At 48.0% G+C, this 22961-nt stretch overlaps 1 protein-coding gene across 1 annotated transcript in view; it reads left to right on the forward strand.

The window, feature by feature from the left end:
- Positions 1-22961, forward strand: part of BST1 (bone marrow stromal cell antigen 1) — a 60178-nt gene that overhangs the window by 15359 nt on the left and 21858 nt on the right. The window contains exons 3-5 of the mRNA XM_068267634.1: positions 16600-16729; positions 17632-17767; positions 19426-19508. Coding sequence (XP_068123735.1) covers positions 16600-16729; positions 17632-17767; positions 19426-19508 — 349 coding nt within the window. The remainder of the gene's footprint in view (positions 1-16599; positions 16730-17631; positions 17768-19425; positions 19509-22961) is intronic.

Here is a 22961-nt window from a genome sequence, read left to right on the forward strand (position 1 = left end):
GGCCAGCCCATCTCGTCACCAGTCTGGGCAATAATCATCATGCATGTACAGTATTTGTACATGTGTTTATTCAGTAAACTAACGCAAGCCACAAATTACAGTAAATATCTGTAGCAACCAGTGAGAATCCATCTTGTACTGGTCTGTCTTCAGTGCATTCCAGCTGCACTCTTTCTCCCATATTCTTTCTTCAGAAAGGCCAGTGAAAGTTTAAGTGTCAGTCAGTTTACAGAAAGGGTGGGTTGCCAGTTGCCACAATAAACTGTAAATGTGTGTGTTCAATACCATTAATCATATACAGGAAGTATAGTCATAAGGATATTAACATGCCATGGGCGTCCGCAGAAAATTTTCCGGGGGGGGGGGGGGGGGGGCAAAAAGGGGGGGGGGAGTGGTGCAGAGCACGTAGCCAAAAATTGGGGGTACGCGCACCGCGCCGAAAAGTGGTCATGGAAGAGGATGTGGGTGTGGTCATGGGTGGAGTCAAAATTACATGAACTTAGCAATTGTGGGACATTAGATTAGGACAGTGGTGGCGAACCTTTTGGAGGCCGAGTGCCCAAACTGCAACCCAAAGGTCACTTATCTATCCCAAAGTGGCAACAGCAATTTAAACTAAATACTGTACAAACTTTTTAACTCATACATGAACATTATGGAAAATCCAAGTTGAAAATAAACTGTGAAGATAAACCATTTCATCCATCCTACTCCTGAAAAAAATGTATTCATTTTTTTTAGAACCTCCCAGTTTTAATTTTCTGTTTTAAAAAGCTAAAAAAGTAGGTTTAGGGCCCGTTCACACTTAAAATCGCAGAACGCGTTTTGCGGGAGTGATTTTCCCGCGATCAGCGCGGAAAAATCACTGGACACTGCGGCGGTTTTGGAGCGATCGCGATTAGCGTGCTATGCACGCTAATCACGATCGCTAATCGTGGAACGCTCGTCGCCGGCAATCCGCTGCATGCAGCGCAGTTGCGGTTATCGCTAACCGCAACCGCGGCAGTGAGAACACTGCCACTCGCTACATTGTGCAGCGGTTCTGTAAGAACCGCTAGTGGTTTGCTGTGAGCGGGAATCGTGGGATTCCCGCTCAGGTGTGAACGGGCCCTATGCTATTGTCTCATATGATGATGATTAAAGGAGAACTGTAGAGAGAGGGATATGGTGGCCGCCAGGGCTGGATTTCTGGCAAGGCCACATAGGCCATGGCCTAGGGCACCAGAAATGTAGGGGCGGCTCAGTGAGGGGCAGTAAAGCTGTTCTATGGAGCCATCCCTATCTACAAGGACAGATTTACCCTTTGAACCCTCTGTCCTGTACTTGTGTCGTCCCTGCAAGACATGTAAGCGCTATCCTGCAGGTACACATCAGCCTCTCATGGTGACACAATGGTTCCATCATTAACGAGATGGCAAGCATAACATAAAAGATCTTAAGGAAAACATAACATAGTCTATACGCATATTACTAAAATAGTTATTGTCTGTGATATCCAATGATGGAAAGTAAGTAGAATTCTCATTGGGGCATACAGATATAAAAACCAAACAGACAGTATAGTTGGCCTTGGGCGGTAAAAAGTACAAATCCGGCCCTGGTGGCCACCATATATATTTCCAATGCCAGTTACCTGGCTATCCTGCTCATCCTCTGCCTCTAATACTTTCAGCCATAGACCCTGAACAAGCATGCAGCAGATCAGGTTTTTCTGATATTTTTGACAGATATGACAAGATTAGCTGCATGCTTGTTTCTCGTGTGATTCAGCCATTACTTCAGCCAAATAGTTCAGCAGGGCTGCCAGGAAACTGGTATTGCTTAAAAGGAAATAAATATGGCAGCCTCCATTTCCCTCTCTCTACAGTTCTCCTTTAAAGAGGATCTGTAATGTCAAAAGATCCCCTGGGGGGTACTCACCTCGGGTGGAGGAAGCCTCCGGATCCTAATGAGGCTTCCCAAGCCGTCCTCCGTCCCTCAGGGGTCTCGCTGCAGCCCTCCGAGAAAGATGACGTCAATATTTACCTTCCCGGCTCCTGCGCAGGCGCTCTGACGGCTGTCGGCTCAGAAGTAGGCGGAAATACCCGATCGCCGTCGGGTCTGCTCTACTGCGCAGGCGCAAGTTTCCGGCGCCTGCGCAGTAGAGTGGACCCGACTGAGATCGGGTATTTCCGTGTAGGTCGGAGCCGAAAGCAGCCACAGTGCCCCCGCTGGAGCCAGCAAAGGTAAATATTGAACTGACAATCGGGTCTGTCGCCGGCTGTTCGGAGGGCTGCAGCGAGACCCCCGTGGGACAGAGGACCGCGTGGGAAGCCTCATTAGGATCCGGAGGCTTCCCCCACCCGAGGTGAGTACCCCCCAGGGGATCTTTTTGATGTTACAGAGTCTCTTTAAGCTTTTTCCATAGTCTCGCACAGTTGTTGCCAACCTTTCACGTTATTTTTTACTGACAAATACCTAAAAATTTACTGACAAAAGATTTTTTTTTACTGACAAAATCGCAGAAAAGTGGGCGTGGTCACACAACAGAATGTGGGCGTGGTCATGGGTGGGGCCAAATATACATGATTTTAGTATTGCTGTAAAAGGTCTGCAAGGGAAGTTTGAGCTCTGCCATAGCGTCCCCCCCCCCTTCCCCCAAATTACATGTAATCTTACAGCATTTCACCAAAAATCCACATAATCAGGCAGAGGTTCTTCCAAAATACAGATAATATGGCAGTGGTTCCCAAAAAATAGATGTAATCTGGAAGCAGCGATTCCCCCAACATACACATAATCTGGCAGCAGTTCCACAAAATACATTTAATCTGACAGCAATGGTTCCCCAAAAATAGGTAGCCCCAGGTCTATAGGTGTCCTCAGAATAGGTGGCCAGGGGTATAGATGTCCCCAGAGCAGGTAGCCAGGGGGAGAGATGTCCCCAGAACAGGTAGCCAGGGGGAGAGATGTCCCCAGAACGCCAGGGGTATATGTGCCCAGTATATGTAGGCAGGGGTACAGGGCCGGTTCTAGACTGGCATATATGAGGGGGCAGCCAAATGGGTAGGGGGCAACATGGTTGAGGAAATTTGGGGCGCGCAATGCAGGCATGGCAAGTACATGCACATAATGAGAGACAGCGTTTCCCCACTAAATGCACATAAGAGACAGCCTTTCACCAGTAAATGCACGAAATGACAGACAGCCTTTCACCAGTAAATGCACATAATGAGAGACAGCTTTTCACCAGTAAATGCACGTAATAAGATACAGCTTTTCACCAGTAAATGCACATAAGACAGCTTTTCACCAGTAAATGCACATAATAAAAGACAGCTTTTCACCAGTAAATGCACATAATGGCAAACAGCCAGTGTCCTCAGTATATGTAGCCAGCAGATATATGTGCCCAGTATATGTAGCCAGAGGTATATGTCCCCAGTATATGTAGGCAGGGGTATATGTGCCCAGTATATGTAGCCAGAGGTGTATGTCCCCAGTATATGTAGCCAGGGGTATATGTGCCCAGTGTATGTAGGCAGGGGTATATGTGCCCAGTATATGTAGGCAGGGGTATATGTCCCCAGTATATGTAGGCAGGGGTATATGTGCCCAGTATATGTAGCCAGAGGTGTAGGTCCCCAGTATATGTAGCCAGGGGTATATGTGCCCAGTGTATGTAGGCAGGGGTATACGTCACCAGTATATGTAGTCGGGGTATATGTCCCCAGTATATGTAGGCAGGGGTATATGTGCCCAGTATATGTAGGCAGGGGCATATGTGCCCAGTATATGTAGCCAGCGGTATATGTTCCCAGTATATGTAGCCAGGGGTATATGTGCCCAGTATATGTAGCCAGGGGTATATGTCCCAGTATATGTAGTCAGGGTTATATATGTGCCCAGTATATGTAGCCAGAGGTATATGTGCCCACAATAGGTAGCCAGGTGACCCCCCCCCCCCCCCCCCCAGCAGGAGGACAGCAGCGCAGTGGAGGGAGAGCTGTGGCATCAACGGTGGAGAAGGGGGGCAATCTCCCCCCCCCCTTCCCTCACCTTAGTGCTCTCCCTCCCTCGCTCTCCCATGCGGAACTAAGTGCTGAGTGGCCGGCAGCGAGCGGAACTTACCTGCGTCTCGTCGCAGGAGCGGGATGATTTGCCGCTACTCTGGTCTGGTCCAGACCAGAGCAGCAGAACTTCCGGCGCTTGGAGCAAGACGGAGGTGAGTTCCCCCCGCTGCCAAACGCCACTCATCACTTAATTCCGGAGAGGAGAGCGAGGGAGGGAGAGCACTAAGGTGAGGGAAGGGGGGTGAGATTGCTCCCCGTCTCCACCGCTGCCCACAGCTCTCCCTCCACTGCGCTGCTGTCCTCCTGCGCACAGGGCGGGCGGCCGGCCTTACGGACGCTGCTGAATTTCTTACGGAATTCACGGGCAGCTTAATTTGTATCAAAATTTACAGGCTGCCCGTAAATTTACGGGCGGTTGGCAACACTGGTCTCGCAGCAATCATGTGACCCCCAACAAGACAAATTCAGCAATCATGAGGCCCCCAACAAGACAAATTCAGCAATCATGAGGCCCCCAACAAGACAAATTCAGTGACCATGAGGCCCCCAACAAGACAAATTCAACAGTCATGAGGCACATAAATAGACAGCATTTCACATAAATAGGCAGGATGCCTCCTTAATATGGTAGACACCTCTCACCTGGCTTCTGAATTCTCCTCTACTGGCTGCTGTGTTTGGCTGGCCTGGCAATACTGTTTTTGGCTGGCTTGGGATGCTGTGTGGGTGGTGCGAAAAGCCTGGCAGTGATGCTGTGGCCTGGCTGGCGGTGATGCTGGGCTGGCCTGGCTGGTTGGAATAAATGCTGGCCTGACTGGTGGTGATGCTGTGGCTTTTTTGGCAGTGATTCTGGGCTGGTTGGCTGGTGGTGATGCTGGGCTGGCTGGCCTGGATAGTTTAGGTAGTGACAGGTGCCTCCTAGTTTAGGTAGCACCAGGAGCCCTCCAGTTTAGGTAGTGACAGGGCCCTCCAGTTTAGGTAGTGACAGGTGCCTCCTAGTTTAGTTAGTAACAGGAGCCCCCGAGTTCAGGTAGTGACAGGGACCCCACAGTTTAGGTAGTGACAGGAAACCCCCAGTTCAGGTAGTGACAGAAGCCCCCGAGTTCAGGTAGTGACAAGGACCACACAGTTTAGGTAGTGACAGGAGCTCCCCAGTTCAGGTAGTGACAGGGACCCCACAGTTTAGGTAGTGACAAGAGCCCACCAGTTCAGGTAGTGACAGGGACCCCCCAGTTCAGGTAGTGACAGGAGCCCACCAGTTCAGGTAGTGACAGGGACCCCACAGTTTAGGTAGTGACAGGGACCCCACAGTTTAGGTAGTGACAAGAGCCCCCCAGTTCAGGTAGTGACAGGGACCCCCCAGTTCAGGTAGTGACAGGAGCCCACCAGTTCAGGTAGTGACAGGGACCCCCCAGTTCAGGTAGTGGCAGGAGCCCACCAGTTCAGATAGTGACAGGAGCCCCCCAGTTCAGGTAGTGACAGGGACCCCACAGTTCAGGTAGTGGAAGGAGCCCCCCAGTTCAGGTAGTGGCAGGAGCCCACCAGTTCAGGTAGTGGCAGGAGCCCCCCAGTTCAGGTAGTGGCAAGAGCCCCCCAGTTCAGGTTGTGACAGGGACCCCCCAGTTCAGGTAGTGGCAGGAGCCCCCCAGTTCAGGTAGTGACAGGGACCCCCCCCCCAGTTCAGGTAGTGACAGGGACCTCCCCAGTTCAGGTAGTGACAGGGACCCCCCCAGTTCAGGAAGTGACAGGGACCGCCCCCCCAGTTTAGGTAGTGACAGGTGTGGCCGGTAGGGACAGTGGCGGGGAAGGGGGGACATCCCCCCCTTCCCTCACCTTGGGGCTTACCCTTCCTCGATCCCCCCTCCATAATTAAGTTGCTAAGCGGGCGGCAGTGGAGCAGAACACTTCCCCTATTCCCTGCGCGAGAGGGAGATCTGTGCATTGCTGGTCTGACGTCACTGACTAGACCAGACCAGCTGCGCACAGAATCTTCTTCGCATGCATGGAATAGAGGAAGTGTTCTGCTCCGCTGCCGCCCGCTGCTGAATTATGGAGGGGGAGCGAGTAAGGGGGAGCCCCAAGGTGAGGGAATGGGGGGAGACATCCCCCCTTCTCTGCCGCTGTGCCTGCTGCACGCCCTTCACTGCGCTGAGCCGGGTGGGGGGGTTACCGAGGGGTGCCGCCACTGATTCGGCAGAGGGGGGGGGATCAGCGGGCGGCCGGGGGGAGGCAGCCAGCCCAATTTGCCCAACGTGCGGACGCCCATGATGCTAACATTAATTTCAGTGTGACCTTCCCAGTAGTAATAGAGGTGTCTGCATTAGATATTAGGCCTCAGTTCACATTTGTTTTAAAAACGTATTCGTGGCTCAGTTTTTGGGCCCGGACCAAAACCGGAGCCGCGGATACAAATGTTAAAAATAGCACTTAAATAGCACTTAAAAAACAGATCCGTGGGCAATCCGGGGGATCCGCTTTGAAAAACTGAACGGAGGGTCCGTATTTGCAGGGTTTTCACGGACCCTGCATACACAGTGTGGTAGTGGCAGGCAAAAAACGGATCTCCCTCTACACAGACTATTCTGCACACAGAAACGGAGGGAGATCCGGACTGCCTACTGCCTGCTGCCTGCTCATCCCCTCAATGTCACTCCCATAGGTGTCCACAGCCTGGAGGGGGTAGCAACCAGGAAGGGGGGCAGCGTGCACAGCGGCGGGGAGGGGGGTCCAACTCCCCCTCCCTTACCTGGGTGCCACTGTCCCCGCTCCCCCTCCAGCAATTTGCGCAAATGTAATTGTTGTATGCTGCGAGCGGGAAGCAATTATCTTCCTTCTTCCGCTCGACGCGTGACTTCCTGCAATGCCGACCACTGAAGTATAGAGGGCGGCATTGCTGGAAGTCACATGGCGAGCGGTGGAACTCAAGGAAGGAAGGCAATTGCTTCCCCGCTCGCTGCATAACCATTACAGTTGTGCAAATAACTAGAGGGGGGACGGGGGACCCAGGTGAGGTCCAACCCCCCCTCCCTGCCCCTGTGCTTGCTGCCCCCCTTCCTGGCTGCTACCCCCCCCCCCCCCCAGTTCGAACACGGACAGAGCTGAGGGCACGTTTTAAAAAACACAAACGGACTGGAAACGTATGCTGCAAAAGGGCATCACGGACCTGTTTGCGTTCCGATTTTTGAAAGGCTGGAGCCCGGACCATGAATTGCGTTCTGCAACCGTATATAGTGTGGACCGAGCCTAAGTCTCATAGCAGTGGTTCGCAAGGTATGCAGGATACATTCATTTTTTTTCTAGATTTAGGCCGGTTTCACACTGCTAAGCGCCATTAATAAAGCGATGTGATGAATGCATCGCTCCGCATCGCTAAAAGTAACGCGGCAGGCTCTCTAGCGCTCACTTGCTGTGGCCGAAATTCGAATTGTGTGAAAGTGCATTGAAAAAATAATACTTCCACACATGCGCTCCGCAACGCGTATGCCAAAAAAACAATAAAAAACCCGTCTCCATAGACTTACTTGACTTTCGGTTCGCCCCACATCGGCACGCATTTTGCCCAACAACGCACAGTTGTTGGGCAAAATCGAGCACTTCAAGCAAATCGGGCACTTCAAGCGGATCGCATCGCACCAAGGTTTCCCAAGGTTTCTGCTTCGTCAGAGGCAAAACATGAACATGTTTTGCTTTGGGCAGGTTATCACCTGCAAAACAGTTGTCTGCCCAGCCAGAATAAAGGGCTTTTTTTTTTTTTGTCACATAAAATTTTTTTATTTTCAAAAAATAAAAATGAACAGCTCTTTATATGGCATATATGAAATATACATATGCATTAAAATATGTATAACATAAGATACAGAAGAGTCTGCAACCACAGAAATTTAACATGATATTAACATAGGTGTCGGCGGCACAGGGCAACATTCACCGACACCCCGAAAAGTCAACAGATAGCTAGAAATCAAACATTTTAACAATGGCCACCACTCAGTTTTGGTGGTCCAGTAGCACTCGACTAATGGTACCCTATTTCTTATTAGGCTGACTGGGAATTGTTTGAATTGATAACTCAATCTGAAAAGAAGTAATCCCAGACTCCATTAGTCTCTTAGCTATAAGGCTACAGGAGTTGCTAGGCAAATGGGACAGAACCATTTGGAGGAAGGAGAAGTAAAGAAGTAGGTGAAGGAAGAAGAAACCGCTCGCCGCTCCGTCGCCGCCCCACCAGCCCCCTTAGGAAGCAGGAGCATTAGGTTCAGACATTAGTGAGGGAAGCTGGGAGCCAATGTGAATAGTAGGTAAAATATGGTCTCCACACCTTTTCAAACTGCCATAGCGAATCGTCTAGGATAGCTTTCATTTTCTCAAAACAGAGCGCATAACTAAGCTTAGTTTTAAATGAGCTAAAGGGGAGTGAGGGAGTCTTCCAGGAGCCCGCTATCACTCTTTTTGCGGCAAGACAAATATGCATTAGTAGTTTATGTTGAGATTTTGTAAGTTCGGGAGGTTTAATACCTAGGAGGGCAACCTCTGGTAGCTTAGGTACTTTCGCTCGGATGGTAGTGTATATTACTTGGTAAACTCTAATCCAGAACCTGCGTACTCTCGGGCAAGACAACCACACGTGTATAAAGGTGCCCCGCTGACCGCATTCTCTGAAGCATAACCCCTTATTGGCTGGGCAAAATTTCTCAAGACGGTCTGGGGTTAGGTACCATCGTAAAAGTACTTTATATTGGGTCTCCACTAAGGAGGAGCTTATAGAGAGGCCAGGAGTATCTCCCCACACGTGTCGTAGATCTTCCATATCAAATGTGTTATTCAGGTCTTTTTCCCATCTCAAGATGTATTGAGGCTTAGGCAAATTAGGGGGCGATATTGCGTTTTTATATAGTTGTGAAATGAGGCCTGGGGAGCCTGAGTTCGTAGCGCAAATGTGCTCGAACCATGTTCTGGTAAGAAGCGACTTACAGGATTTAATGTGCTTATTTATAAAATGGGAAATTTGGAGGAAGCGAAAAAGCTCTTCGTCTGGTATTTGCTTGTGTTCTTTAAGAGAGGAGAATGTCTTGAGGGCTACATCATTCACTAAACAATAAATAGTTGTTCTGGCCCATACTCACGAGGGACAAAAGTGGCCTGTCGCCAGCACACATGAGCATGTGTGTGACAGGCCGGCAACAGCTCGTCGCCAGCTCCCTCCGCGTACACACGCGGAAGAGGGATCAGCTGAGCGATGGAAGCTGTCGCCGACGCTCTGCCGCCGGAAGCTCCATGTTGTGGATAGAGGTTGCTGTCGCTAGTCCGCATACTCACGCGGACTAGCGACAGATGCGGCGGAGTTGCGGCGGCAACTGTCGCCAGGCGATTGAGCGGTTCAATCGCCTGGCGACATCAGTGACGAGTGACAGTTCGGGGTGCGCGCCCGTGCAACGCCGCATACTCACGGGCGACATTTGTAGCCCGTAAGTATGGGCCATAAGACCTTTTAGCCAACACCATTTGAAAGTAAAAGAACTATTCAACCCTGGAAGGAATCCTGGGTGGCCCAAAAAGGATAGGAGCGGTAGGTGCGGGGAGATTAATTTGTCTTTAATCATGGCTTGACTCCAGACACGCAAGGAATGTGTCATTATTGGGTTCTTGATAGTTTTGTACTGAGCGGGTGTGAGCCAGAGCAAGTTGTTGATTGCCACAGGTGAGCATAGAGAGCTTTCTATTTCACACCATAATGGGACATGTTTTTCTTCGTGCCATAAGGTCAATTGTGCGATTTGGGCTGACTTGTAATAGGTTAGTAAGTTGGGTACTCCCAGACCACCATCCGAACGCATTCTATATAGGGTCTCGCGAGAGACTCAGGGGCCAGAGCTTTTCCAGATGAAGGCGAGCAAAGTTGCTTGCACTTTTTTTAAGGAAGAGGGGGGGTATAGGGATTGGCAACACTCTAAATGCATACAAAAACTTTGGTAATATGGTCATTTTATCCGACCCAGCCAATAAATTGCATATCGTTTCCAACATTCCAGCAGTTGCGTTACTCCTGTCAGTAGCCCAGGGTAGTTAGCCCCAAAGAAGGTATTATACAAATTAGTTAGGAAGATGCCTAGGTATTTTAGTTTATGTTGTTCCCATTTAAATTCAAAGGAGTTTTGCAGATCCTGCACAACTTTCGGGGGCAGAATGATATTAAGCACTTTAGATTTAAGGCTATTTATTTTTAGCCCGGATATGTCTTCAAAGGTCAGAAGGATGTCTGCTAAAGTAGATAAGGATTTGCGCGGTTGTGTTAGGGTTAGGATAACATCATCAGCATACATACATAGTTTATGATGCCTGCCTGCCAGCTCAATTCCGTGTATGCTTTCATGGTGGTTTATTAAAAGGGCCAATGGTTCCATAATGAGAGCAAATAGCAATGGGGATAAGGGACAGCAGGGCCGGGCCGAGGCATAGGCTGGAGAGGCTCCAGCCTCAGGGCGCAGTGTAGGAGGGGGCGCAGAATTCATTCAGCTGTCATTCCTAATTGTGTTTGAAGCAGAAAGAAATAAGAAAAGGGGATACATGGCAGTGACTGCAAGCCATATAACTAGATATTAAGGTGTTGGGGAGGTTGTGGGCCCTGTGGCCCTCTTAGTCTAATAGCAATCAGTGTGTGACAGCTGGGGTGGGAGGGATGGAGGGGCGCACTTTGGTGTCTCAGCCTTGGGTGCTGGAGGACCTTCTCCCGGCTCTGAGGGACAGCCTTGGCGGGTGCGCCTGCCAATAGGAAATGTAGCGGACTTGAACCCATTATATTTAACAAAGGCACTGGGGGAGGAGTAGAGAGCCCCAAGCCACTTGAGAAAGTTAGGACCAAAGCCCCAAGTGGATAGTAACTTGAACAAGTATTCCCATGACACCATATCAAAGGCTTTTTGGATGTCGAGTGATAGCAGCATCATGGGAGCACCCGTCGTCGTCGCTGCGGATATCAAATGCAGAAGTCTTCTCACGTTATCACTGGCTTGGCGGTATGGCATAAATCCCACCTGGTCCCGCCCAATTAAATCCCCGATACCTTCACTGAGCCTAGTGGCCAATATTTTTGCTAGTATTTTAATATCACTATTCAGTAGTGAAATTGGCCTATAATTTGTCCACAATGTATGATCTGTGTCTGGTTTGGGAATCATGCTAATACTGGCCAGCAGAGACTCTGAACCGGGTCTCTCCGCATGTAATAATTTATTATAAGCTCTAGTTAGCGGGCCGGCAAGAATATCTGCGTATTTTCTATAGTATAGGGCAGGGAAGCCGTCCGGGCCAGGGGCTTTATTGATCTTAGCAGATTGTATGGCGTGCAAGACTTCTTTAGGGGTAATTGACAAGTCGAGCATTTGCTTAAAAGTCTTATCTATAGTGGGCAATGGTAGTTTATTCAGGGTGTTACGGAGTAGAGTTGAATTTGTCAACGTGAATTGTTGATATAGTTTGGCCAGGCCCTTATGAAAGACATCTACGATTTTCTGCGGGTTACAAGTGTATGCGCCATTACCTATATTTAGGTTGATTGGCTTATAGGTAGGGTCGGGTCTTTTGAGGCGGCGAGCGAACATGGAGGATGGCTTGTTACAATTAACGGACAATCTGTATTTGCTCCATCTTAAGTGTCTTTCAGCCCAGCTAGTGAGGAAAATATTTAAGGCTTCTTCTGCTTTAAACCTGGCGTGCTTATTTGCTGGAGAGGGGTTATTACTGAAATTTTCCTCTGCATTAATATAAGATTGCTCAAGTAAAGCTAATTCTTGTGTGTACTTCTTTTTCCTGTTAGAGGCAATGGCTATGAAGTGGCCGCGAAGAACTGCCTTGTGCGCTTCCCAGATAACATAATCTGGAACTTCATTGTTGCTCGGGTTGAGCGCAAAATAATCCTTTATATGTGACTCTACTGTGGCTGCAATGGCTGGATCTGACAACAGCGACTGATTGAGGGACCAACGGGGTTCATTTGGCTTATTAAGTAATGAGGAAAGTGAGTTAAAAACTGCTTTGTGGTCAGACCAAGAAATAGGTATAAGCTCTGCTTTGGTGAGATTGGTGAGGAAGTTAGTATATACAAAACAGTGGTCGATGCGAGACTGCGTATTATGTGGGTGGGAGTAAAAGGTAAATCCTTTTTTATTGGGGTGAAGTTCTCTCCAGCAATCAGCTAACGAGAGTGTTTGTATTAAGTCCCTGAATTGTTTAGCTTGACGGACCACTGGTGTTGCTGATCGCATGTGGGTAGGGTTATCTCTATCCAGGTTGGGCCGCAAAACAAGATTAGAGTCGCCACATAGGAGTAAGGTGCCCACCGTATGAGTGCTCAACACTTCCACTAGGTGGCGCAAGAAGGGTAATTGCTCCGTATTAGGGGCATAGTACGATACAATTGTGACCTTTGTATCCTGCATGGTGCCCACCAAGATGAGATACCTACCGTCTGGATCTCTAATTTCCTTATTACATATAAAGTTTACAGATCTCCTAAGAGCGATAAGAACACCTCTTTGTTTCGTTTTGGCATTAGCCATATAAAATTGAGGAAACGTACTGTGAAGGTATTTAGGAGTATAATTTATTGGAAAGTGTGTTTCCTGCAAGCACACAATGTCTGCGTGCTTAGTTCTGAAGGTAGCAAAAGCTTTAGAGCGTTAGACAGGGGAGTTAAATCCCTGAACATTCAGGGATAATATTAATAGACATGGGTCTGTATTAAAAAGCAAAATATATACTTCTTCTCATGTTGGATATTGTGGATGAAGGAGGGGCAGAGTGGCGAAGGAGGAGGTAGAAGGAATAGAAAAAAGAAGAGAAAATAGAAGTATAAAAAAGGAAGGATGTTCCGTGGGTCGGAGCTCCTTAGGTAGGTAGGGGGATGCTGAAAAGCATCCAATTGCTCCCGCGGGGTTCCAGCCATTTGACACTCGTCGGGTGCCTGTGGGGTTGCATAAGGGGTCAGGAGAAGCTAATTGCAAATCCAAAATATGAAACAATCACTACACCGGCTGTTGAAGAACAGTGACCCATGCTTCATAATGAGATATGTACTAAAGGTCTAACGTGCCCAAAATGTGACCCCAGCCCCCCCCCAGGGCGACACACAGTTGGAGAATGCCGCAGTGGCGGACCCGGGTTATTACATCAGTTCCGAGACGGCATGCATAACATTGTCACAATCGTGCGCGCCCCCAGGGGGCGGGGGACACAAATTCAATCTTAAGGCATGGTGACCAAGCATTGTGTAATCCATAATCACACCGAACCACCGCTAGACAACTGCACAGGCATATTAGGGATCCTGGAGGGCTCTGGCCGCTTTCACTGTCGCTAGGGCGTATTCAGAAGGCCTAGTGTGCGTAGGGCGCGACCCCAGCCCCCCCAGGGTGACGCACGGTCGGAGAATGCCTCAGTGGCGGTCCCGGGTTACAACATCAACACAGAGACAGCATGCTTAACATTGTCGCAGTCGTGCGCGCCCCCGGGAGGCAGGGGGCACAGACCCAAACCAAGGGCACCTGTGACCCAGAACTTTAAAATCAGTAATTGTGCGGGACATTTATTGCTTGACTGCCCAAACTAGATAGGGGTCTAAAAAAGGGCTATAGCTGCTTTTGCTATCGTGAGAACATATTCCTAGGGCCTAGTGTGTATAGGACGCGACCCCAGCCCCCCCAGGACGACGCACAGTCGGAGAATGCCGCAGTGGCGGACCCGGACTAACATCAGTTCCGGGCCGGCATGCTTGACATTGTCACAGTCGCATGCGCCCCCGGGGGGCGGGGGGCACAGACCCAAACCAAAAGCACAAGTGGTCAAACATTATAAAGTCAACAATTACACGGAACATTTGTTAAGTAACTGCACATGCGTGGTTAGGAACTAAAAAGGCTATGGCTGCTTTCGCTGTCGTAGAGGCATATTAAGGCATATTCATGGGGCCCAGTGCATGAAAGACGCAACCCCAGCCCCCCCAGGGCGACACACGGTCGGGGAATGCCGCAGTGGCGGACCCGGACTATAACATCAGTTCCGGGATGGCATGCTTAACATTGTCCCAGTTGTGCGCGCCCCCGGGGGGCGGGGGGCACAGACCCAGCCCAAAAGCACAAATGGTCTAACAATATAAAGTCAACAATTACACGGAACATTTGTTACTTGACTGCACTAACATGGCTGGGGTCTAAAAAGGCTATAGCTGCTTTTGCTGCTATAAAGGCATAATCGAGGGGCCCAGTATGCATATGACACAACCCCAGCCCCCCCAGGGCGGAGCACAGTCGGAGAATGCTGCAGTGGCGGACCCGGGCTAAAAGATCAGCTCCGGGACGGCATGCTTGACATTGTCGCGGTCTCGTCCGCCCCCAGGGGGCAGGAGGCACAATGCCTGAGTTGAAATTAAGCTTACTCATGATAAAATAACTTGAAAAAACATGTGAACATAACAGAGCAAATTAGCAATAACACAGAAAGAAGAAGACTAAAAGGCGGTAAGCAAGCATATAAATCCACCATGTTTTGCACGTTCGCCATATATCTTCTGTGCAGTTAACTGCTATAACTTGTAAAGGACGTAGAGAGGGTCCCAAGCAGTCTGTGGCTACTCAAAGCTGACACACCGGTTGTGAGATGAAAACCCAATAAGCTTATCACATAACTAACATGTGTTCAGACTTAGTATGATTGTGTCATTAGCATTAGAGAGTTTCACCAGCAGGAAAGGCCATGGAATGCAGAGCAGTGTAAATCAGTAGACAATCACAGGCTCCAGCAAGAAGCATAAGTATGGTCTCATACGCATGGCAATATACTGTTACTCGGGATCCAAAATGTCATCCGTCAAGGGGCTTAGGGCATCGGACATAAGTCAGTTCCTTGCTGACCCTAAGTTATTACCACAACTCAGCGAACAGTAGGTCAGGGTGTCACAAAGAACTTAAAGAAAAGGAGGCCATATACTTAGCTCTAGTTTCACGACACTTTTTGGAACATCTGTGAAGACAGATCCTTCAGGGCTTGTGAGCGGGATTTAGCCGGTCGCTGCTCCTTGGGCGGGGATGAAGACGCCCGTGCATCTTGAGATGGTGAAGTGATTGGCTGCTTTGGTGAGTCCTGAGATTTAGAAGGCTGCGGAGGCAGGGGAAAGGCAAGTGTGCGGAAGCACTCTCTGGCCTCATCTATAGTGCGGATTATATACTGTTTCTCCTGCCATTGAAAGCCAAGTTGAAAAGGGAATCCCCACTTGTATCGGATGTTTTTATCTTTTAAGGTGGTAAGATAAGGCCGCAGCTCCTTGCGTTTGAGGAGGGTAGAGGGGGCCAGATCGGCGTACAGTTGGTAACGGTGGCCCTGGAACGATAGATCCGGCTTATTGCTTGCTGCCTGTAAGAGCTTCTCTTTAGTGAGGTAGTGATGTGTTTTTAAGATTTATCCCGCGGTGGGCCATTAATGAGAGGGCGTGAGAGAGCTCTGTGTATGCGGTCCATCTCTAATTGCTCAAGTGGTAGATTAGGGAGCAGTTCCTGGAATAGGGCTGTAGTAAAGCCTGGCAGGTCCTGGATTGTTTCAGGTATCCCCCGAATCCTGATATTCTCTTTTCTCGACCTGTTCTCAAAGTCCTCCAGTTTGTCGTCAACCTTGTTTTCAAGGGTGCTAAAGTCTGCCCGCAGAGAGGTCACTTCTTCCTCGTGTCCCTCCAGCACGATTGTAACTTTATCCAGTCTCTCCTCATTGGCGGAAGTTCTGAGGCCTACTTGCCTGATTTCGCGTAGGAGCTCACAGCCCAATTGCTTGTTAGCGCTTACAATCTCTTCACGGATTATGTTCCTGAGCTCGTCGATTGTGATTTGCTCGGGGATAGGTAATGTAGCATTGTCTGCTGGCGTTCCGTTTTGCGGAAACATATCTTGGCTGTTTTCGTTGTGAAGCTCAGCCTCTTGTTCAGTGCCGGGCGCCATCTTAGGTGATTCGGCTGAGTTTGCCACGGACGGAGTTTTAGCTCCAGTTCTGGCTCTTGTGCTTGAAGCCATCCTCCGGCGGTTGCCCCGGGTGTTCCGCTTGCTGTTAGCGTTCTTGTGCGGAATTTTCAGGCCGGTGGGTTAGTGATTAGGGCTAAAGATCTCCCTGGACTCGCGCAGGACTGGGATAAGGCGTCCATCTCAGTCTGCTGCGCGCATGCGCCCGAATAAAGGGCTTTTATAAAGCGTTGCCTCACTGTTCTCCATGTGTGGATGTCTACATGAGAGCACGCTCTTAGCATCTTGGTGCCATCATGCTTTGCTTCCTTTCACCCACTTTTGTCTATACTGCAGTTTGCACAGCAGCACCAAGAATGATGGAGCCTTAAAAGAAAATGTTTTTTTTAATGTACTGCCACATTTAAAAACAAAAGTTTGCTTTCTTAAAAAATAAATATTTGCGATAATTCAGGTTGGAGTGAGCTCCGAGATGTCACCTTTAAATGATTCTCTCTCTCTCTCTCTCTCTCTCTCTCTCTTTTTTTTTTTTTTTTACCTTTTTCTTATAGGGAGAAAAACTGCTCTGCTATATGGGATGCTTTTAAAAGTGCATTTGTCAGTAAAGATCCATGTTCTGTCCTCCCATCTGATTATGAGCTGTATATCAACCTGACACTTCATGACATCCCTTCAGACAAGGTACTATATCATTATTTTTTTATTTACAAATGAATATACACTGATTAGCTCCAATTGATAGTTCTGAATAACATTGTATATCTTGTTATAATGGCCCTTGTACTGTATACATTAGGTTCAGAATCACAATCAGAAGTCATTTTTATTCACCAAGTACAAGTGGGTCATGCCCGGAATTGTATTTGGGAAATAAAGGATTCAAGTTGGAGAAATACAGGACACAAAAACACAATATACATTACAGTATACTAAGTCCACAGACAAAAAAAAAGTGTTCACAATGTACACATGAGGCAGTGATTCAATACAAAGAATTGTCGATAACAGCCACAGCCCTAAGGGGGAGGAACGCTGGAGGGAGGAGAACGTGGATAGAGTTCAAGAGGTTGACAGCAGAGGGGAAAAAAAGAGTTTCTGTGTCTAGAAGTCCTGGTCGAGATAGCTCAAAACCTCTGGCTCGATGGGAGCCGACTGAATTAGTGGTGGCCCTCGTGTGAGGGGTAATTGGCGATGTTCAGCACTCTGGAACACAGCCTGTAGTTGTAGAGAAGGTCAAGTGGGTGGAAGGGTTTCCCAATGATCCTCTCTGCTGCTGATTTGATGACCTCTGTAATTTGTATCTAGAAACCACAAAAGAAAGAATTGACTCTTCGGTGCATGCTGATGAAAAAATATTCATTTATTTATTACATCATAGAAACCGATAAAATTGCAACACCCCATAAACCATATTAACCATAAATCCCACCCACCAAATCTCTAAAATGGGCCCTAAAATGTTTTGGGAGATTTGGGGGGTGGGAGTTATGGTTGATATGTTGCAATTTTATCTGTTTCTATGACTTCTGTATAAATATGGCCATAGTATACAGTGGGCCTTATGTCATCCATGTATGTTACAGACACTTTTCTGGGAAAACAACAAGGCCCTGGTGCACAGATATTCAGACAGAACAAAGCGATATACACCTTTGGGAGACACACTAATCGGGTGGCTGGCAGACAATCTATACTTCTGCGGATCAACCAACGGTTCAGGTGAGCTGAACTCAGGCCCATCCCAGCAAACTCTGAGGTGTCATGTAAATTTGTGAATTGGTATCATTGTTTACATTTTTATCCCTGTGTATAAACTAATTCCTGTAAAAGGAATATATTACAAGCAGAGCCGGGACAAGATCCTCCAGCGCCCAAGGCTGAGACACCAAAGTGCGCCCCTCCATCCCTCCCACCCCAGCCATCACACACTGATTACTATTAGACTAAGAGGAGACCCAGGGCCCTCAACCCCCCCAACACCTTAATCTCTAGTTATCTGGCTTGCAGTCACTGCCATGTATCCCATTTTCTTATTCCTCTCTGCTTCAGACACAATAGGGGAATGATAGCTGAGTGAGTTGTGCGCCCCCTCCTACACTGCGCCCTGAGGCTGGAGCCTCTCTCGCCTCTGCCTTGGCCTGGCCCTGATTACAAGCCTCTGGCATCAGTAGATACACAGTATCAGTGTTTGGTGTTTAATAGGTATATGATAGCAGGGGCATAGCTATAAACCATGGGGCTCCATAGCAAAACTATGCTTGGGGCCCCTCCACAAATATTATATTTATCTAATATACAGAAGGGTCTCCAGTGTTAGGTAGCCCCCCCCCCCCCATGTGCATAGTCAGAGGGGCCTGCCTCCATTATTGGGTAGCCCCTAGTATAAAGTATTACTCTGCTTGCATTACTCTGCACCTCATAGGGCTGCTGTGGTAATCTCTATGGCACTGTATGATATAATTACTAGTAGGTGTTGGGGGGGGAGGGGGGCGTTTATGTGACCTGTAGGTGTACACATGGAAATGAAGGCCTGTAGAGCAGTCTCTGAACGTTCCACATTCCATTTGACAGGTTGTTGTAGCAGTTTGATCTAGAGCAGGGGTCCCCAAACATTTTGAGTCGAGGGCCGGGTCAACATACTTCAGACTGCTGGGGGGCCGGAGTATACATAAAATTATGTAGAAGTCTTTGCGTGCCAGACAGTGAACCATACCCAGGTGACAACCTGCAGTCCAATTGGACAATAGTGTCACCTGATGTGGAATTTGATTGGAAACCAGCGAATTACTGCTTTCTGGCTCCATTCTATATGCTGACAACCAATATTTCAAGATGTAGCTGACCGCATCTGTTATACATTTTGTGTGTGTGTGTGTGTGTGTGTGTGTGTGGGGGGGGGGGGGGCGGATAAAAAAGCCTCAGGGGGCCACATTCGGCCCGCGGGCCCTTAATTTGAGGACCACTGATCTAGAGCCATTTAGACATGTCTAAAATAATATTCCTGCCATGTTCTACATACCTAAATCACATTGCTTTGCTAATGCACAATACCATCTCACCATGATGGTCAGAACTGCAGAATCGTTTGCCTCTGTGTTGAGGAGGCTGCCATCATCTTCACACCAGTAAATTTGCCATGCACAAGCAGCGCACATCAATTTTACCAGTCCACTGGTAAGGCCTGCATTGCTATAGCAACACGCATTACCATAGTAACATGCACATTATCCTGGTAATAGTGTAAGGGATGGCGCACTTTCTCTGCCTCTAGTGCTGGAAGACCTTGTCCCATCCCTGCATCAGGCCTCTGATGTGAAGGCTAAACGTAACAAATTGTATGACCCTGTTTCATTGCTGCTTGTGTTCTCTGTGTTCAGGGATTGAGTATGACTCCTGCCCCACCACAGCAGAGTGTGAGCACAATGCCGAGGAGTCCTTCTGGAGAATGGCTTCTGTAACGGTAAGTTATTCCAAAACCGTATTTCCCTAGAAGTGTTCCAGGAATAAACTACTGCTTACCATCAGGCTACGTTCACAGTGTATCTGTATCTGTATCTGTATCTGAACATTTGTATAGCGCTTTTCTCCTGTCGGACTCAAAGCGCTCAAGAGCTGCAGCCACTGGGACGCGCTCAGGAGGCCACCCTGCAGTGTTAGGGAGTCTTGCCTTGAACTCCTTACTGAATAGGTACTTGACCTAGCCAGGATTCGAACCCAGTGGTGCATTGCGGCCCAACAACTTCCGTATTGTAACGTAAAACGTAGCACAGCAATGCACCACCCATGCAATGTTCACACTGCGGGTGGTTGGGTTTATCGGCATACAGCACCCACACTGCATGAAGTACGTTACTGCATAACACATACTAGTGGCTGGATAGTGTACTGGGTAAAGGCACAGCCTTTGACATGGGAGACCAGGGTTCAAATCTCTGGCTAGGGTCAGTACCTATTCAGTAAGGAGTTCAAGGCAAAACTCCCTAACACTGCTGGGTGGCCTCTTGAGCGCCCTTAGTGGCTGCAGCTCTTGAGCCCGACAGGAGAAAAGCACTAAATAAATGTTCAGATTATTATTATTAAAAATAAGTGAAGCATACTTTTCATCGACTGCTTTACTGTATGTGAAGCAATGTGTGGATAACTTGGGGCACAACTTTCTCATTCAGTTGCATTGCATTCCTGCTTTTGCAGGGAACGCAACACCCACTGTGAACCATACACTTATAGATTTGCAGCAGATTCGACCTTCAGATAGATTTCTGTCAGATGCCTGTCAAGTCGAATCTGACAGGAATCTATCTGATGTGTACCACACACTAGGAACAGATTTCCAATAGATTTCAGAATGAAATCTATTGGAAATCTATCTAAAGGGGCCAATACACTGGTCGATTTCAGCCATCATTCGATCGATCGATTCTATAGAATCGATCGATCAGAAAACGATTCTTTCAAATCTATCGATTTGTGGCCGATTTTGATCGATTTAGATGGATTTGATCTATCTGACAGGTTGGAAGATCTAGGTCGATCTGCTGCTGGCAGCAGATCAATGGTCCATAGAGTTGCATTGGATCCAATGGACCAATAATGCATTTAGATAGATTTCCAATAGATTTCATTCTGAAATCTATTAGAAATCTGTTCCTAGTGTGTGGCACACATCAGATAGATTCCTGTCCGATTCGACTTGACAGGCATCTGACAGAAATCTATCTGATGGTTGAATCTGCTGCATATCTATAAGTGTATGGACACCTTAAATGCATTATTGGACTATTGGATCCAATGCAACTCTATGGGCCATAGATCTGCTGCCAGCAGCAGATCGACCTAGATCTTCCATCGTGTCAGATAGATGCAATCCATCAAAATCGATTGAATTTGGCCACAAATCGATGGCTGAAATCGACCAGTGTATGGGCCCCTTTAGAATTTTCCCTCATTTCGTTTGTCTAACTGAATGAAGCTACTGTAAACTAAAATAATCTCCCTGTTGTTGCCTCGTTAAAATAATGTCTGGGTCACTCAGGATTTTTGGAGTACTGTTCTGATTTGTGTATTCATTTTTGGTTAATAGATCCTAATGTGTGTTTTTTTAATCCAATTTCAATTTATTTATTTTACTGATTTATACAGTTTTACTATTCACTACAATTAGGGTTGGTTCACACGGGGCGTCTACCCAGCTTTCTGTTGCATCGCATTTGGCGGCGTTGCGGCAGCGACGCATTCGGGCTTTCAGCAGCCTTCACGTAGCTTTTGGATGCGGCGGCATTTTTCTTCCCCTGGGGGAACATTACCCGTGGCAGTTAACTACCCCAGGATGCTACATGCAGCGTCCAGGGTCGCTTGAACGCCAGGGAAAATCAGGACCCGAACACCGCATTCGCGTAAACGCCGGTAAAAGCCTGGTACAAACGCTCCCATTCACTTGAATGGGAGCGTTTAACGCCAAGTCCCGAACGCTGGCGGTAAGCGCTCCGCAGACGCCCGTCTGAACCAGCCCTAAGGGTCTGGAGGACTTCTTACAGCTAATTTATTTTGTACTTAAAAAAAGAGGAGTTTCTGGGATGGTACATTTACATTTTAAGGGGGGAGGGGGCAGCAGCCAGGGGTCCATCGCGTTTGTCAGTCATCCTGATATCGCACGCCGTTACTGCTGCCCACCAGATTGACCATGTTGGCCCAGATTTTCCAGCATGCTCGACTGAGACATTTGATTGATTTCAGCTCTAAATTGGTTGAATCGTTGATCTACATGCTTGTTGAGGTACTGATTTTCATCTGATCTGATTCAAACAGTTAATTAGTGTCAATTAACTGCAAAATCTATAGATGTATGGCAACCTTAAACTCAGACCTTAGTGATTTGCGCTGTTGAGTTGCAGGTAGCACAGGTTTATCTTTTTGGAAGACTCTAGGGAGCAGGCTTTTTCACATTTTGCAGCATTTTTGCTGCTCCTGCAGAACGATTGGTATATTAGGGTTTGTTATACTAAACCTAGTATAGTATTTCATAAGTTATGGTGAAGCAGCCAGCTATCTCTAATTGGACTTTTAATGATTGAACTTGCTGTAGACACATAGCAACTATTCATTGCATGATATCAGCCCCCAGCTACTAGAGTGAAGGTAGCTTTCAAGGAGACATTCCCACAATTATCAGACACTGCAAACATTTGTATAGCGATTTTCTCCTGTTGGACTCAAAGCACTCAAGAGCTGCAGCCACTAAGGGCGCACTTAAGGGGCCATCCTGTAGTGTTATGTAGTCTTGCTTAAGGACTCCTTACTGAATAGGTACTGACCATAGCCAAGATTCGAACCCTGGTCTGCCATGTCAAAGGCAGTACACTATCCAGCTACTCTATCATGGGAATAACTACAAATAATAGGGATCTGTAGCAAACATTCCATTCCCCTTTAATATTCACCACTCCATTCCCTTCCACCAGTGGACATCACCACAGCTGGGGGGCCCATCTTCTGGGGGTCATGTAAAAAAATTTGCCACCATGCTCCCTGTGGCGAACATTACGGAAAGTCGTGTGCGTAATCGGCAACGATTTTCGTATGGTCCCAAACCATCACTGTCAGTGCTGTGTAACTGTACATAAAAAATGCCTTTCCTTTCTCTTTTCCCCCTCTGAGAGCATTGCAGAGAGTACAGTAACCTTCCCCCCACATCCTGTGTCAGGTCAGGAAAGAATTTCACACATGGGTAACACCCCTGGGTAGAGCCATTTGGCTACCCAGCTCATGTCTCCAAGCCAGCTCAAACTGGCTGAGATCAGGGGAGGACTGGGACCTTTTGGCCCAGGGGGAAAATACAATTAGAGGCCCATTTTCACAGCAGCCCCAGCCCAAATTACATTACACACGTGCCCCATATATTCCAGTAGTGCGAGAG

This window comes from Hyperolius riggenbachi, chromosome 1 (genome assembly GCF_040937935.1).
Source record: "Hyperolius riggenbachi isolate aHypRig1 chromosome 1, aHypRig1.pri, whole genome shotgun sequence".
Taxonomy (NCBI): domain Eukaryota; kingdom Metazoa; phylum Chordata; class Amphibia; order Anura; family Hyperoliidae; genus Hyperolius; species Hyperolius riggenbachi.